The sequence below is a fragment of the Arvicola amphibius genome, chromosome 3 (assembly GCF_903992535.2).
Source record: "Arvicola amphibius chromosome 3, mArvAmp1.2, whole genome shotgun sequence".
NCBI lineage: Eukaryota > Metazoa > Chordata > Mammalia > Rodentia > Cricetidae > Arvicola > Arvicola amphibius.
The window spans coordinates 184,312,511-184,329,519 of record NC_052049.1 but is presented as its reverse complement, the minus strand read 5'-3'; the positions used below and the strand labels follow the sequence as shown (position 1 = coordinate 184,329,519).

General features: G+C 46.2%; 1 protein-coding gene across 1 annotated transcript in view; it reads right to left on the bottom strand.

Annotated features, from left to right (window-relative positions):
• The window catches only part of Itga9 (integrin subunit alpha 9), a 299,897-nt gene that overhangs the window by 53,589 nt on the left and 229,299 nt on the right, over window positions 1-17,009 (bottom strand). Inside the window, 5 exon segments of the mRNA XM_038323365.1 lie at window positions 280-391; window positions 6,000-6,064; window positions 6,066-6,105; window positions 8,808-8,897; window positions 14,878-14,957. Of these exon segments, the coding sequence (XP_038179293.1) occupies window positions 280-391; window positions 6,000-6,064; window positions 6,066-6,105; window positions 8,808-8,897; window positions 14,878-14,957 (387 nt within the window).

The window sequence follows — 17,009 nt, the reverse complement described above, 5'->3', positions numbered from 1 at the left end:
CATGCACAGGACTGCAGATAGTCCTTGGGCGCTCCCAGAGGTACCAGAAGCCACCCCGGGGATGAATTCACAACCATCTCTTCCAAGGTCTCGTGGCATCAACCAAATTGTCTCAACACATAAATACAAGTCTTTCTTTGGGTTTCCCCTGGTGTGTCTCCAGAGTGTGAAGTCAGTTAGACTTCCTGAACCTTGCAAGTAGGTGCCAGGGTGTGGAATACAAATTTCTAGCAGGCATTCAAAGCTGAAACAAATACAGCGTGCAAATGGAGGACTCACCATCATCTCCTGGACCTGAAACATCTCTGCGCCACCTGGTGACAGCCGGCTGGGGAAGGAGATGCTGATAGATGCCCCGGGAAGGGTACTGGGGCCCGTGTTGTAGACCTGTGGGTTGGAGCACACAGCAAGTGTCGGTAAAAGACAAGGGTCCTTCATGCCATGCTATGCCTCTTGAGCCCTAAACGTTTCTGAACCAAACACAGAAGCTTTATAGTGTTGATTTAGGATGTGATTTTATTTTACTTTAATTTTTAAGATATGCTTTTAATTGAAATAGAACTATATCATTTGGAATCTGAATTTAATTGAAATGAAGCACTAAATAACGGGGGAGTTCTAACAAAACTGAGCATTTTCTTGTCCTCTTCCTACTAAAAATTATATTTAATTTTACGTACCTATATATTTATTCACGGATGACAGTTGACGGTAATTCAGATACTAAAAAAAGGTTTAAGGGTTCTCACACTCTAGAACAACATCTGAATGATCTATGGGGCTTGCTCAAACACAGACGGGTGGTGTCAGGAGAGCCACCTCCAGTTTCTGATGCAGTTGGTCTGAGTGGGGGTAGTAGCCCTATATCTCCCAGGAGATACCACACCCAGGAGTAACCTGTGAGGTCCAGTGGCCTGGCCCAAGCTCTTTTTCTTTTCAGTTTGAGATAACGATGATCCTCAGTGACCACGAGGGCTGTCCCTAAATGAAGCGATCTTATTCCTACAAAGGGTCGGTACGGGTGCTATCCAGGTCATTCTGCTGGCACAGCTGGATGACACCTATGCATCCCTTCTTGAGCTCAGTGTCCAATCCTGCCAAACTTGACCCCCTTCCTTTCTTGGCCATCTTCTTCATCTCAAAGCCAAGCAGGGGGTGGGGGAAGCCACAAAGAGACCAATAAGGGTGAGGTGAGAGAGCAAAGGCTTCAAGTTAAACCCAGGGCGGTAACAGAGCATGGGGAGGAATCTGGAAAATGGGCACATTTATAAGAGCAGAACATAGACTAAAAGTTCCCCGGGTGAGATAAGATATTTTGTTACTCAGGTGGGCACATTACAGCAATCATGGGGCTGGAACCCACATGCTGTAACAGAGTAGCAAAGACTGGACTGCAGAGTTTCTTATGACACATGTTTACTGAATGTTTTAACCTACTGCTATGATCTATTGCTCAAGAGAAGATTCCTTTCCTAAGATTGTCACAGCAGACAAAGTACCTGGCTACCCAAGAACTCGACAGGCAGATTTCTTGTACCATTCAATAAAACTGTGAATGCAGAGGAAATGTTCCTTGGGGAAATCAATAGTGCTATTCCAGCGAACTCGTGAATAACTAAGCAAACAGGCTGTGAGCAGAGATGTACTTTGGAGATGTATCGGGAGACCAATGTGTTCATGCTTGCTGACGGCACTCAGTCTGCAGCCCACGAATGGAGGACTGACTTTGATGTTCAAGTCCTACTGCTTCAGTATTATAGTCCATATGGGTATAGCTGTTCTAGGCTGATTTCTTTGGTGAGTCTTTGTTTCTGTCCCCATTGCTGTGGTAAATTAGCCTTACAGAGACAAATTAAGGGAGGTGGTATTTATTTGAGTTCATGTTTCAAGTTTAAGCATACCATCTCAGAGAAGAAAGGAGGCAGGGACCTGGAAGCAGCTAGTCATTACTACATCTGCAGACAAGAACAAAGGGCAGTGAACAAATGAATCTACTCTCAAGCCATCCGCGATCCTCTGCCCAGGGAATGGTGCCATCCACAGTGGGCAGGTCCTCCCACATCACTTAACAAAATGAAGATAATCTCCCACAGACATGTTCAACCTAATATAGGCAATCACTCACAGAGACTCAATTCCCAGGTTATTCTAAAACGTTCATTACTTGATAATTAAACTAACTATCATAAGTCCAGGGAAAGTACACTGAAAACCAAGACGGGGTTTGCCATTGTGAACATTCATGATCAGTGGTGGCTAGTCAGGCCTCAGTGCAAGGGGCGTTTGGATAGAGTTGATTCCAACTCTGACGGATGACTTTGAGAAGCCCTAGACTTCAGGGAGGCAGTCACTATGACACGAGGGAACTCACAAGAAAGTCTGAACATGTGAAGATATGAACGAGTTCAGCCATCTTAACACAAAACTTCAATGGATAGGGAGTTGACTCATGCATTAAAGGAAGTGATTCCTTGAGATGGGATGTACTTCTGGCAAAAATGCCATGAAACTGTTGAAATGACAATGGAGGATTTAGAACTTAAGGATATGAACTTAGCTGGCGAGGCACTGGCAGGTACCTGAAGATGGACTCCGATTTCCTAAGTGTGTCTACTGTAGGTCGACCGTCAAGCTGCATCTTATTCTATCAAGAACTCTTCGTGAGGGCAAGAGTCAGTGGATGCAGCAGATGTCCCTGTTATCTTCATTTTAGAAATGTCAGCCAGTGGTCCCCAGTCTTTACAACTAGAAGCCAGTCAGTCAGCATCCATCCTTACGGGGACAACATCTTCCCCAGCAACAAGAGTAAAGCTTGCTAAGATTCAGAGGACCATTGGTGTTTTCACCAATAAAGTATGCATAATTAAGGTGTGTTTGATGTATTTCTAGACATTCAGTGTTCCACGTAAGCACTACAATATATGGTAAACATAGGTATTGTATACAAGACTTGTTTGTTGAGCTGTTTGCTCGATGGCAGGGGTCTGGAGCCAACTCTGCCCCCATTGTCAAGGCATGTCTGTGTAGCCAGTGACTGAGGACTGTCGGGAGTTTTCTTTTAGCTGATGGCAAAATCTAAATTTAGCTTGCAAGGACACAAAGTTCTACAACACTCTGAAAAACCATTAACTGCAGACTTTAAATGGACAAAGTTTAAGATATGTGTCATTAAAGACTTTTTTAAATAAAAATAGAAGAGTGATATTTATAGATTTGTTTTATTAAGTTCTGTTTTGAGAAAGGGTCTCTCCCTATGAAAGTTCAGTCTGCCTTGAACTCACTGTTAGGGCCCAACTGTTCTTGAATTCACGCTCTTTCTGCCTCTGTCTCCCACAGGCAAGGACAGCAGACATGCACCTACCACTCTAAGCTGCAATTTTAATTTGTCAAAAAAAACTAAAGATGAGCATGAGGTAAGTGGGAGAGAGACAAAGGAATGAACCCGCCCAGACAGAAGTTTTGCTTTCTCCAGCTACATCTGCAGTGGAGCCTTGGAGCCTTGCACGAATGACAGAGGATACAAATAAACGGACACAGAACAGACCTCTCCTTGGGGCAGTCTTGTTTCTGGCTTTTCAGGAGTTGACCATTGCTGGGATTTAAGGAAACCACTCTAGGGATATCTCCACATCCCTTTCCGGCTCCCCACACCTGCCCCAGCTCCTGGTTCATTCTCACTACGGATCTTGCGTGACCTTCCAGGAGACAAACAGTTGATCCCAAGGTTTCAGGCAGAGGAAAACTGAGTCAGTAGATAAGGGTCTAGGAAGGCTTGTTAATGTTGGGTAGGCCTCTCTTTCCAATTAACCGCAGGCTCACATGACCACTCTCAGACCCAGCCCACTGACTCCTGCTTGAACCACAGCTTACAGTACACCAGTGTTTTATCTAACAATCCCGCCAACCACTCATCCCCAGGGCCACAGTCTTCAGCTGGGTTCATTACTTTAGGTCACTTGTGAAATAAGCTAAGTTCCTAGACACCAAACTTTAAGTTCTCTTTAAAAATACCTTCAGAGAACCAACTGGAAGAATGAACTGCATGCCCTCAGAATTCATCTGTCTACCCACCCATTCACTTATACATCCATCTATCCACCCATCCATCCACCACCTGCCTTTTTATCCATCTATCCATTCATCCATCCAACTACCCATCCATCCATCTATCCACCCTCCATCCATCCATCCATCCTTCTACTCATCCATCTATCCACTCACCTATATATCCATCCATCCATCCCTCCATCCATCCATCATCCATCCATCTACTCATCCATCCATCCACTCACCTATATATCCATCCATCCATCCATCCATCCACCCATCCATCCACCCACCCATCCATCCTTTACTTCTATCCTCTAAACAGGCACTAATAGTCAGTATCTGCTATAAATCTGGTATTTTCTGTAGCTAGCATTCCTCTTGCCTTTTTTAGTCCTCAGGATTTTTTTTTATGACACTGTCTGGGTCATTCAAACCTTTCTAAATAATTCTCTTGTCTGTATCCTGTATTTCAAAAGAAGAAAGGTTGTAAATCACAGAAATAAAATAAATCTACCTGGTGTTTGTTTCCTATCCAGCTGAGAGATGCAAAGGGAAACAGTGGATGGGCTCGAAGAGGGGCTTTGGAAACCCGGAGGAACGGCCACAGCTGTCACCCTAGAGTCTCCGCAGTAAACCCTGAACTCTCTTCCCCGTCTCCTCTGTAAATCAAGGGAAGGATGTGACAGCCAGGTTTCGCTAGCCAAGGAAGCATCCTCTCTATGCTGGAGACATGTGTTATCCATCCTGGTTTCCAGGTTCTCCTGACCCAGAGGACACTCTGGGTGAAGGAAGATTATTGTCTGAGAGCCCCCAATGCTTTGGTTTTATCCTGGCAGCTCTCAGCACATCATTGTTTGTGATCCCTTATGTCCACTTAGGGAGGACCACAGACAAGGAACATGGCTGTTATTTGGCCCTGATAGTGAGATCATCCTTTCCATGAGGAAGATGGGCAGGCAGAGGAATGCCTCAGAAGGCAGATCCCAGGACTGTGAGATGCGGTCTTTACTGAATAAGCTGGGTCATTTCTTCTTGTATTTTTCAGCTAATGCCTGACCGGTCCTTGCCCAGGCTTGAGTCACCTAGTGCTGGGGCCACACTGCACATCCTTTCTCACAGGGGCCAAATTTCCCCATACTTGCCCCTTAAAGGACACAGACTCGCCAGTGTGGAGGTCCCTCTGACGTCACATCCACACACTCTCATATTGAAAACTACCCTCAGGATCCAGATTTTCAAAGCAAAGACCAACAAACTAGGCCTTACAGACCAAATCTGGCCCAGTGCTTACTCTTGTACAGCATGCAAACACAGGGAGGACGACGTCAACGGGGTCACTATGGAAACCCTGAAGGAAAGGGATGAACCGAGTCCCTGGATACTCCCCTAAATCCCTTAAGACTGGGGGATGACTGGCAAATACAAAGCCTTCTTGACAAACTATTCTCTGGCAGTGGTTCTCAACCTGTGGGTTGTTTACCGCCGATCCGGGTCACATATCGGAGATCCTGGCATATCAGATATTTCATAATCTGTATTCATAACAGTAGCAAAACATAGCATTTATAGTTATGAAGTAGCAAACAAGATATATTTTACAGTTTGGAGGTCAGCACAACATGAAGAACTGTAAAGGGCCACAGCAAGTAGGAAGGTTGAGAACCACTGTTCTTCAGTGAGACTTCTCTAAATGCAGAAAAGCACGGAGGTCTGCAGATCTGTAGCGCGCACTTTTCTCTCTCTCTCTCTCTCTCTCTCTCTCTCTCTCTCCTCTCTCTCTCTCTCTCTCTCTCTCTCTCTCTCTCTCTCTCTGTGTGTGTGTGTGTGTGCATGCGCCCCCCCCCCAACACCCCATACCAGGAAAAAGACTGGAACAGTTCCCTCTGGAAATAAAGTAGATAAAAGTTGGCCATTTCATCAGGGCCACATCTGCGGGCGCGGTACCGTGAAGAGTGATGTTGAGTGGTTGGAAATGACACTCCTGGTCATCCAGCTGAACGAAGGTGGAAGCATCTCACAGACTCGCCATACACAAAGGAGGTTGGGGACACAACTCTGATAAGAGGAAAAGCCATGAACTCTGTCATTCTTCCTGAGGTCAGGCCCCAAGGTCACTGCTGGGCTGAGAACTCAAACATCACCTCTCTTTCTCTCGTGTCTCCCCTCAATTTTTCTCTCTGGTGGGTGCTTATTTCTCTCTCCCATCAGTTGACACAGCAGGCCCCTGACTTCCTCAGGGACATTTCTGGCATGTCTTCTAGCCTTAGGCCATACTAATAGCTACAAAACCATTATATACTGAGATATATACATTATATACTGATATTTCTTTGTATATATGTATTTGTTTGTTTTTGTGTGTGAACATATATAGGTATAGAGGTTAGAGGTCAACATCAGCTGCCCTCCTCTCTCCATCTTATTTTCTGAGATAGAGACTCTCACTGAATGAGAGCCCCAGGGATCTGCCTGTTTTGGGGTTATGGATGTCCATGGCTACCCCTGGCTTCTTACATGGGCTCTGAGGATCTGAACTCGGAATCTCACGCTTTTTTTTTATGTAAGCACTTCACTGACTGAGCCATTTCCCCAGGCTTCTACTAATTAGATTTCTAAAACAGGGTTTTAAAAATCAAGTTCCAGAAACAAAACAAGAAAACCACAAAAACTTTGATTATAAACTCACACATTTTGTTTGTCATTTGGAAGGAATTTCTGTGAAATATACTGATAATAAGCTTTTGAGAAATAAATGTAAGTAAATTATATATTTGGCAACCAAAACTGTAACAAATTCATTTTTTAAACAAATTCATTTTTAAGCACCATTTATATCTGTCAGACTTCCATGCTATTAGGAGTTGTGTATCTTAGGGGCTGGCAAGATGGCTGAGAGAGTAAGGTGCAGCCACAAAGCCCGATGACCCGAGTTCAGTCCCTGGAACCCATGTTGTAGAAGGAGAGACCTAGAGCTCCCCGAGTTGTCCTCCGACTTCCACAAGTACCATGGATCCTGTGTGTGCTCACACGTGCCTGCACACATATGCACAAATAATAAATGGACTAAAACATCAAAATGAAATAGGTATTTCAGAGGAGAATAAATTCACCGGTGGCATGATCTTATACAGTTTTAGCTCATGGTCTTCTAAGAGGTGACTTCACTTGGCGACAGTACTTTTCACTCTGCCCAGGTGAATAAACCTGACAGTCACACTCAAAGGGGATCAGACAGATGTCCCTTACGGTGGATTCCAGGTGTTCAAAGGCTCTCAATACAACAGTGTGAGACCTTGTGGGACAGAGTCCAAGAGGACAGCCACCGTCTCTTCTCATCGTAAATGCTTCTCATCGTAAATGGTTGGTGGCGCTCCTGAGTTTCCAAACCCCTGCCAAAGGGCAAGAGGGCTTCATTTAAAACTCACTCCACTTGGCCATCCCTGGAAAGGAACCAGAGCTGACCTCCTCTGTTTAACTGATGGTTTCATGGGGACGTTAATACCTCGCAAGCCAGGTCGCCTCAAGCCTTGACGGGCAAGATGGAGTGTGTGAGGGAGGTGGTTTTTACGTCCATCCACCAAGGACAAGGCCTGTTATGGGCAATTTTGTACTATCTTTTAGACAGGGCCAGATATAATAAACCCACATCGGTTAAAACCAGAAGGCTGTGAACACAGCAGCATACGCTGTTTTGCAAATACATTTCACCAGAGCTTCATGTCTAAGAACCATGCCATGAAATGTGGGACTCCTTACTCTGCTGGCTCCAGGCAGAGTCCAGCTACTGCAGGGGCAGCCCCTCCCACTTCGGGGCGGACTCACCCACTGCAGGGGCGGCCCCGCCCACTGTAGGGAGGCCCCACCCACTGCAGGGGTGGCCCCTCCCTCTAGGGAGCAGCATCTCCCTTCTGTGCCAAGACTTAGATCCAGGAGCACTGAAAACAAGGACTTGAGACTCTGAACTTTGAGAAAGTTGAGCCTGCATGTGGGTTAAGAATTCCTAGAGTTCCCCTTTGATCTAAACTGATTGTGTGGCCCTCCCCACCCCTGCCCTTTGCTATCAGAGAAGTATGTAATCAGTTTGCAGAAGCCCGAGACAGGAACCGAGTTCTCATTTTTCTAAGCTTGAGTTCTGGCTGAAAGCTGACCCAGGTCACTTTGTGTTCCCACAGACCACAGCCAACAGCCCTGCTTTCCAACAAAGCCAGCGGCCCTGACTGGCTGCGGACTTCACCTGGACGGGTTGTTATTGCTGTTGTGATCGCTCCCTGTCCATTCCTGACCATCACAGACATGAGGCAGAGCTGTTTCCCACTGTGGTCAAGGCGGTAACAGAAATACGAGAAGCTGGAACTGACTACAGAGATGATCAGAAGGGCAGCCTTCCTATGACTAGGGTTTGAGGAAGACCTGACTGCAGCCTCTGGCCGTGCAGCTTCAGGCTGACACTTTAATCCCATAACCACAGTGCCTGCCACTCTATAGCATTCTGGAGTGACTGTGTGTGTCGGGTATGGGGGTGCTAGGAATGGATACATACAATACAGAATATTTAGAGAAATTGTGGGGTCTAAAACTCTCATCTGGCTTCTGTGTTATCAGCTATGTGTCTGGGTAGCATATAAAACACAGATGGGCAGGTCAATTTTCTTTCTGCTTCCAAGGCTGGCAGGCAGGGAGGTGGCAGGGCCCTTGCTCTTGGCTGTGACACATGCAAATTGGGATCGTTGCAGGGCACCCCGTGCTCTGATACTTACCCAGTGATGGACGTGTCCACTTCGTGCACCAGAGGAACTGCCAGTGTGAGCGTGTTGTCATGCAGGGCTTCAGAGCGCTCCATGTTTCCACTGTGTGAGAAGAGAAGGACGAAGGGACAGCGGTCAGTGCAGTTGGCTTGCCTGCCCTGTGCTGCACATCAATCCTTACATTCTTTAGACTCCCCTTCCATCCCATTCTGTTTGTGGTAGGGAACCCCTATACAGAGGTGCATACAAAGATGTGGTGGGGCAAGTAGTATATATGGGAGGTGACCCCCAGGAAGCACCCATAGGTAATAGAGAAAGAGACCAGGAAAGAGAAGAAGCCACTGGAGGCTTGCTACCCAGGAACTGTATGCTGGAGGCAGATGGGACTCAGGCTAGCTGGGGAGACACTGAAAAGTAGAAGAGAACATGTATCTTGGATGCCCCAAATGAGGGCACAGAGACCCCTAGGACAACTATAGTGGAACAAAGAGAGGACACAAATTCTCTGTCATATAGGTGGCAGGATCTCATGGAAGAAATCCCCAGCAGGGTGGCAGAAGCCAAGATTTAACTCGTCCTTATGAGTGCGCTGTAAGGATCTATGGTGGAGCCTCTGTTGCGTGTGGGACCTCCTGAAATGTTTGCTTCGTAAACAGTGCTCTAGTTACATTCCTGCTGCTGGGATAAAACACCCCAAATAAAAGCAGCTTGGAAAGAAGAGGAAAGGGCTTTTCTGGGGCACACTTCCGGGAGAGGGAAGTCAAGGTAGGGTCTTCAAAACATAGCAGAGAGACGAACGCACTCATATTATCTGCATGCTATCACGTAGTTTTTGCCCATCTGTCACAGTTCAGGATGCCATCCCTAGGAATAGTGTGCTCACAATGGCCTAGATCTTCCCACATCAATCAAAAATCAAAGACATGTCTGTAGGCTAATCCAGCCAAGAAAATCCCTCAACTGAGACTCCTTACCCAGTGACGGTGGCAAGCTGACAGCACTAACCAGCATAAACTGTGACCATCAAAGTTAGGACATGGTTGCCAGGAAGGAGGTTTGTGAACATCTCAACCATGAACCCAGGGGCAGAGGGATCACCACTCTGGATCGACAGGAGAAGCTCAGATATCTTACAGCCCTGCTGCCAAGAGCCAGAGGGCACTGAGCTTCTAGCCAGCTCAATGGAACTCCAAGCCAGGGAGGGCTCCAATCACTTCGATTTGCTAACTCAGTCAGAATTGGGATGTGAATGCCACGGTGAGTGGCTGCCTTGGGAAGACACATGCTCTTGGGTATAATCACTGAACCAATGGGACACTTAAGGTTGGTTCTGTCACATGGAAGGGACAAAGGTTCCCAAGTGAAAATGAAGCTTGCCCTTAGGGATGGAACCTGGGAGCTCCAGACCCTGTAAGGTTTGGGCAGGACTTATCTCAGCCACTCCCCTAGACTTAGCTCCCAAACATCTGCTCACCTCACCTGCTCTGCTGCCCTTCCCATCAGCCCCCACCCTACCTTCCTCTTCCAACCAGCAAGTGTTGAATGGCAACAGCACTAAAATAGCTCGCCAATCCCTTCTCTTTTGTCCCATTGTTCTAAGACAATGGTGTTCCATGACTCTGACCACACAGGGCCACTGCCCCAGGATCCACCTGCCTTCCAAATATGGGATGACCTCAGTCCCTCACAGGGTGTCCACAGCACGTGACAGCAGGAGCAGGTACCCTAGATTCCTTGCCTTGCCTTTTCCAGGGAGTAATCTAAGCATTGGAATCACTGCCCGGGCCAGTCCAGAGGTGACGTCCTTGTCAATGCAGTTGGTACATTGCTAAGCCCATACCCTCCCTGCTCCCAGCATCCTCCAGGCCTGAGGAATTGGCTCCTGATGGAAGAGTCATCCCTTCCCCTGTCATCTGCCCAGCCACCTGGGGCTGCTGGCAGCTCGCACCCAATAATGGTTTGATCTGTCATCAAGTAACGGCTCCAGAATGAGTCAAGTTGAAAAGTTGAGATAAAGGGGCCAAACATCAAACAACTTTCTGCCATTCCTCAATCTCTATGTGCTGGGACTTTTCCAAGTGGGCTGCCAGGCCAGGCTGCTGATGGGAGAGATGCGGGGTCACAAGACGCTGTTTAGTCTCAGTTTTGATGCCCTCTGAAAGCTTTAAGTAGGCAAGAGACCCTCAAAGGGTGGTGACAGATGAGAGAAATGACAGATATTTTAACTGTCACATCTGAGATAAGGGGCTTTAGGGATCTGTCTGTCATAGCAGGGAGCCAAGATTTGTTAGGAGAACTCTTTGGGGGGTGGGTAGACCAGATTTCTACAAAATCTCCAAGAGAAACAATATGTGGACCAGTCCAGTATGTTTAAATGGCTGTGTGATCTCTTTAACATTTATGACCCAAGGAACACTAATGTCTATGAGTTTTTAAAAAAACTTTAGTAGGTAGCGGGCATTTAAAAATGTCACTTACATTTATCCCTGTAACTGGTAAGTAGCAGGCACCTAACAAGCGTCTATGGAGCAGAGACGTGCTCAGCAAGATCCAGGACTATACAGAGTAAGTGGCTCTGGACCTTTAACATTAATTAGAATCAAGTTTTTCTCCAAACTCCGATACCCAGTTTTTACCCCATACCATTAGATCTGAATCCCAGGCGTGGGTGGGGTTGCAGGGGCATCAGCAGACTTCAGAGCTCCCCAGGTGTTTCCACTGTGCCTTCAAGCCCAGCCACACCACTGGCTAATGGGCATGTCATTCTAAGAGAGGAAGGGAAGCTTTCCCCATTGTGTTTCTGACCCCTGCCCTCTCAGGCCTCTCAGAGGGGAGTGAGGCTAGAGGCAGGTTGTGTCCTTTTCTTTTTGACAAGGAAATCCTTTCCATGACCACTGGCTGTGCTAGGTGTTGAAGGACCGACAGAGCACAATGGTGGGCCTGCCCAACAGTGCGTTTTCTGTGGATCTGTGGGTTTCAGGTTTCAGTGGGCGTCTGCCTCCTTGTATTCAGGGCAGCGATTTCATGGGATGTGTGGAGCTGTTACATTGTGTCAGCATGACTGTTAGCTTTAATTTTAGACATAAGGCAACTAGAAAGAGTCTCAGTAAGGGATTGATGTGGAAGTCCCCTCTGTGTGCTGTGATTACCATTATTGAATAAAGAAACTGTTTTGAACGTATAGTAAGGCAGAACTTAGGTAGGCAGGGAAGGCTGGGCTGAATGCTGGGAGGAAGAAGGGCGGAGTCAGAGGCATGCAACTGAGCCACTTCCTGAGATAAACGTGCTGAAACTTTGCTGGTAGGCCACGACCTCAGATTAATAGAAATGGGTTAAATTAAGATGTAAGAGTTAGCCAATAAGAAGCTAGAGCTAATGGGCCAAGCAGTGATTTAAACAATACTGTTTCTGTGTGATTATTTTGTGGCTGGGTGGCCAGGATGAACAAGTGACCCTTCTTCCCTCCAACAAGGGATCGTCTAGAGATAAACGTGCTGAAACTTTGCTGGTAGGCCACGACCTCAGATTAATAGAAATGGGTTAAATTAAGATGTAAGAGTTAGCCAATAAGAAGCTAGAGCTAATGGGCCAAGCAGTGATTTAAACAATACTGTTTCTGTGTGATTATTTTGTGGCTGGGTGGCCAGGATGAACAAGTGACCCTTCTTCCCTCCAACAAGGGATCGTCTATATTGTGTTGGCTTATGGATGTGTCTATGAAGGGTTATCTTAAATTAGTTGTGTGTAAAGACTCAGTCTACTGTGGGCGTCAACATTCCTTTGGCAGGAGGTTTTGAGCTGAGAAATCCTGCTGAGGACAAGCCAGCGAGTGAACGCGTCTGCATTCAGTTCCTCTCTGTTGTTGACTACGGATGGATGTGACGCACTGCTGCAAGCTCCTGCTAAGTGACGTCCCTGCTGCAATGAACTGTAACCTGGAATTGTCAAGCAAATACGTCCCCTTCTCTCATACGTTGCTTTCTGTTTGGTTACTTTATCACGGCAATAGAAATCAAACTAGAGACTACTAATCTCCCCAAAAGCTTGAGGTGACCCCTCACTGTTGTCAGAATGTAGTTCAGATTTTCTGAGCCTGCTCCTGCCCTCAGTCACTCAAACCCTCTCTCTTTCAGCTCCGTCTCTCATTGCCATGTGTGTTCCCCACCCTCCTTTCAGGGACACCCATGAATACCGTTCACTCCCATGTCTGTGGTTCCCATGGGCACAGGACAGCAGGGTGCACTGTGGACTTTCACTGATATACCTTGTGCTTCAGGAAGGAAGTGCCCCCGCTACCATCACCTTAGGATCTCTCTTGAGTTCTAGCTGCAGAAATGCAATCTGCCCTGTCTGCATGTATTCTTTCTAGATCACAATGATGTTTCATATGAATATGAAAATAAAGCAAACAGAAAATAATAAAATCTTGCGAATCCATGGGAAATGGCTGGAAAGACAGCGCTGAGACAGCTGGTATAACTGGACCATGGGCTGTGGTACCCCAATGTTGAAGCTCCCGAGTTTGTTCTTGGGGAATTTATGGGTCAAGGGGCATGGTTTCTATAACTGGTTTACAAAGGTTTAAGAAAAACAATCTACATAGAAAAAAAAGGCTAAATCCATGAAATCCATGAATCAGAATGTCAACATTCGGTGAATATGGGTAAAAGGTACACTGAGGATTCTTGTGACACATTTTCAACTAGAAACTTAAGAGTTTTAAAATCATATGCAGCAATATGACTATGAGGGCAATGTCAGGGGAAGCCTGAAGAGGATGTCAGGTCCAATGGAGCCTGAGCTACAGACAGCTGTAAGCTTACTAGGCTGGGTGCTGAGAACTGAACTCAGGTCCTCAGCAAGAGTAGCATACCCTCTTTACTTCTGAGCCATTTCTCTAGCCAAATAACTAGAACTGTAAATGAACACGCTGTTTTGGGTGTGCAGCCACACCTGCCTGCACCTCATCAATGTTGATCTGTCCCTGCTTCCTGACCCAATGGTGTCTCCTTCATTGAATCTGCTAGCCATTTGATACTGAGAGGTTGCTTCAAGGCATGCATAGTCTGTCGCTCAAAGAGGAGGCTCATAAACCTGGAAGGCTAGCTCAGGCACTCACAGCTATACACATTCCTAGGGGGAGACGTCACCATTCCCTATAGGTCTCTCTGTATGTCTACCTGGGTTCTGAAGACACTCCTGTTCTCTAGGTACACTACTTGGGGGCCTCTGCCATCTGGCTTCACCAGGCTCTCAGGCTGCAGGTGGCTTTCCCCACTTTGTCAAACGATTCAGTGTGTATCCCTGAGATACAGATGGTCTGACCTGACAATCCACAGAGAACATCTGTCTGATATAGAAAACATGGCCAAGCAGGAACTGGCCATATTAGTTATATGACCTTGAACTAGAAGGTCACCTCAGCAGCCTGTCTCTCCTCAGTTGCAGACTTCCCCATGACTAGCCGATCCTTGGGCCTCCCAGGCTCTGTCAGACATAGTGAGTAGGGATGACGTTAGTCCTAACTGGATTTGACCTAAGCTTGAGTAGATTGGCAAGCACCCAGCAGAAACACCTCTGGGCAAGTCTGTGAGAGTACTCTCAGGGAAGACTAACAGAGGGAGGATTAACCTGCACTCAGTGGAATTCAGGTCTTGCCCCAGAAGCTCAGATACAAGAAGTTGCAAGGAAAAATGGCATGCAGACACCTGCCTTCCATCCCAGCTCTGTCATCACTGGGTCACTGGGATGTGAGCAAACCGTCTCCCAGGGCAACCCCTTCCATGCGTTCCCAGCCTGACAAATTGTATACCTTTATCCATGAGCCACCACAAGCCTTGCCTACCTTGAGCTTCCTTTCCTCGGGCATTTGGTCACAGCAGTGAGAGAAGAGACAAATTCACTCAGCATGCTGAACCTGATAACTGCCCTGCAGATGTCAGATCCCACCCAGAGCTAAGGGGGATTTAACACCGAGTAACCATTTTCACATCCTCTGCATCCTAGGGATGCCCAAGGCATGTCCCTTCCCAATCCCATAATGTTTTTATCTTTGAAAAAAGTCTGTTTAAGGCCTTTTTACCTCTGAGCAGTCACGATGAAGCTGAGAACGGCCTCTTCCCCAGACAGGTGGCTTGTATCAAAGATGACGCTGAACTCATACTAGGAGAAAAGAAAGAAATCACTTTTGGCAACCATGAGCCATCCACATTTTGAACTATGTTTTCTAGGACGGTCTGCAGTTTATGTCCTCTGGAAGCTCGTCTGCATAGCAAATGTTATTTTTAATGTGTATCTGATTTTTCAGGCCCAAGAAGGCTCCCACAGCAGAACCATGCCCTTTCCCCGACTCTAGTGAGAGGCATGTTACCCTTTCAGCTACAGGAAGTCCTAGAGGAAGTGGCGACGTGGAACTGAAAGACCAGGAGTTTCCGATTTCACTTCCATTGCCTTCCCAGGCTTTGTCAAATTTGCATATCTCATCAGCATATCTCGACATTTATAAGATAGTCTTTAATTCCAGCCAGTGCTGACAGATTGTAAATTGTTTAACATATCTCAATTGTTTGGTTTCCATTAAAGTAAGTTCTAGATAATTGTATGCTTTTTGAGATATTGAATTCTGTTCAACTGAATGCTACTTGAGAGCCATGGGAATGAACCATTAAATTGGATTCTTATCTACGATGGACACCACAAATATCTCCTTTCTAGGCAGAAATCTCTGTGGCAGTGGGACTTGGTTTCCGAGGAGGATTAGTTATGAAGATGGGGGGGGTGGAGACAAAAGAGGGAGCAGTTAAGGGCCTTGTCCCCATAGAGTTATAACTGGCAGGACAGCTGAGTTAAGTCAGCCATACTAAATACTGAAATAAGGGAAGGACACATGGTCAGAGATGAAGGCACGAAACTGGTCAGGCTGGAAGCGAGTGACACAGGCACACGGCCAATCACAGTGAGCCCAAAGAGTAGTCATGAGACTGAGCAGGTGTCCTGGCCCCTGATGACCCCAGGATTTGAGAATAGGTGAGCACGAAGGGGCCACGGGCAGGGGAAGCTCAGTCCTTGTGTAACTTGCTGGGTTTTCTAACCCTCCTCTCCCCCCATCACCCTTGGGTTTAGTCTTGCTAAGGATCTTAACATCTGTATGTGAGATTTTTTTTTTAAAAAAAAATGAAGCAGAATATGGTTATTTGTTTATATGACCTCTGCAGCAGAAATAGGAGATCACTGTTCCAATAGTCTTTATCTCTATTGACTTTATGACATTTCCAGAGTTAATACATGTTGATGAAATTCAGTTCTACTAGGAGAGATAACCAGATAATTTCAGGTTTGATTTGTGATATGAGTTGGATTTTTATAGCAGAGTAGCATGTTTAAGAAAGAGTGTGGCTTTCTTAATGAAGTCTATTTTCTGTTACTCAAAAAAAAAAAATAAAGTGTTATGTGTGTATGTGTGTGTGTGCATGTGTGCGTGTGCATACACACGCAGATATGCATTCAAACTACATGCTTTACCATGGACAAAGCTACCTACCATGCCTGGTCTTCCTCTGTATGCCCCATCTGGGCCCGTAGACTACGAGACATGGTACATCAAATGCGTTGATGTCTTTGGGCAGTTTGCCAAGACATGAGTCAACCTTATTTCATTCTAAAACAATGACCAGGTGCCCAGGAGACAGTGGTCTGGTTCCATGGTGGGGGAGGGGTGGAGCCTCTACTTCTTCATGGGAGAAAAGTTAAACCGGAGAGTTTTCTTTAACATCCTAACAGAGGAACCATCTACTGACTCAAAGGCAGATCTGGCCTCTTTAGATTTTAGTTTTGTTTCCATAAACCAGTCCGGTCATTTTTCCTAACCATGGCACACACAGGAATGTTCCATAAATATCTACTATGCTATGTAGTATTACTACTTGAGCTTAAGAAACTCATCTCCTTCTAAATACCAACTTGGCCGCAATGCCTTTAACTTTTCAAAATATGAACCAGAATACAGGTTTTTTCTGTTGGGAAAATTTGGGGGGTCTCCAGAAAATCTTGAGGACCCAAGGGAATGACAGAATCAGGGCTGTGGGTCACTAGTTCATGCCACATATTCTCCCGTGTCCTGTTATAGACTCAGAATAGTACAGAATATCCCAGAAAAGAAAAAAAATTACAAAAAACATTAATCATTAACAAAGCACAAAGGAGTCTGTGGTGTCG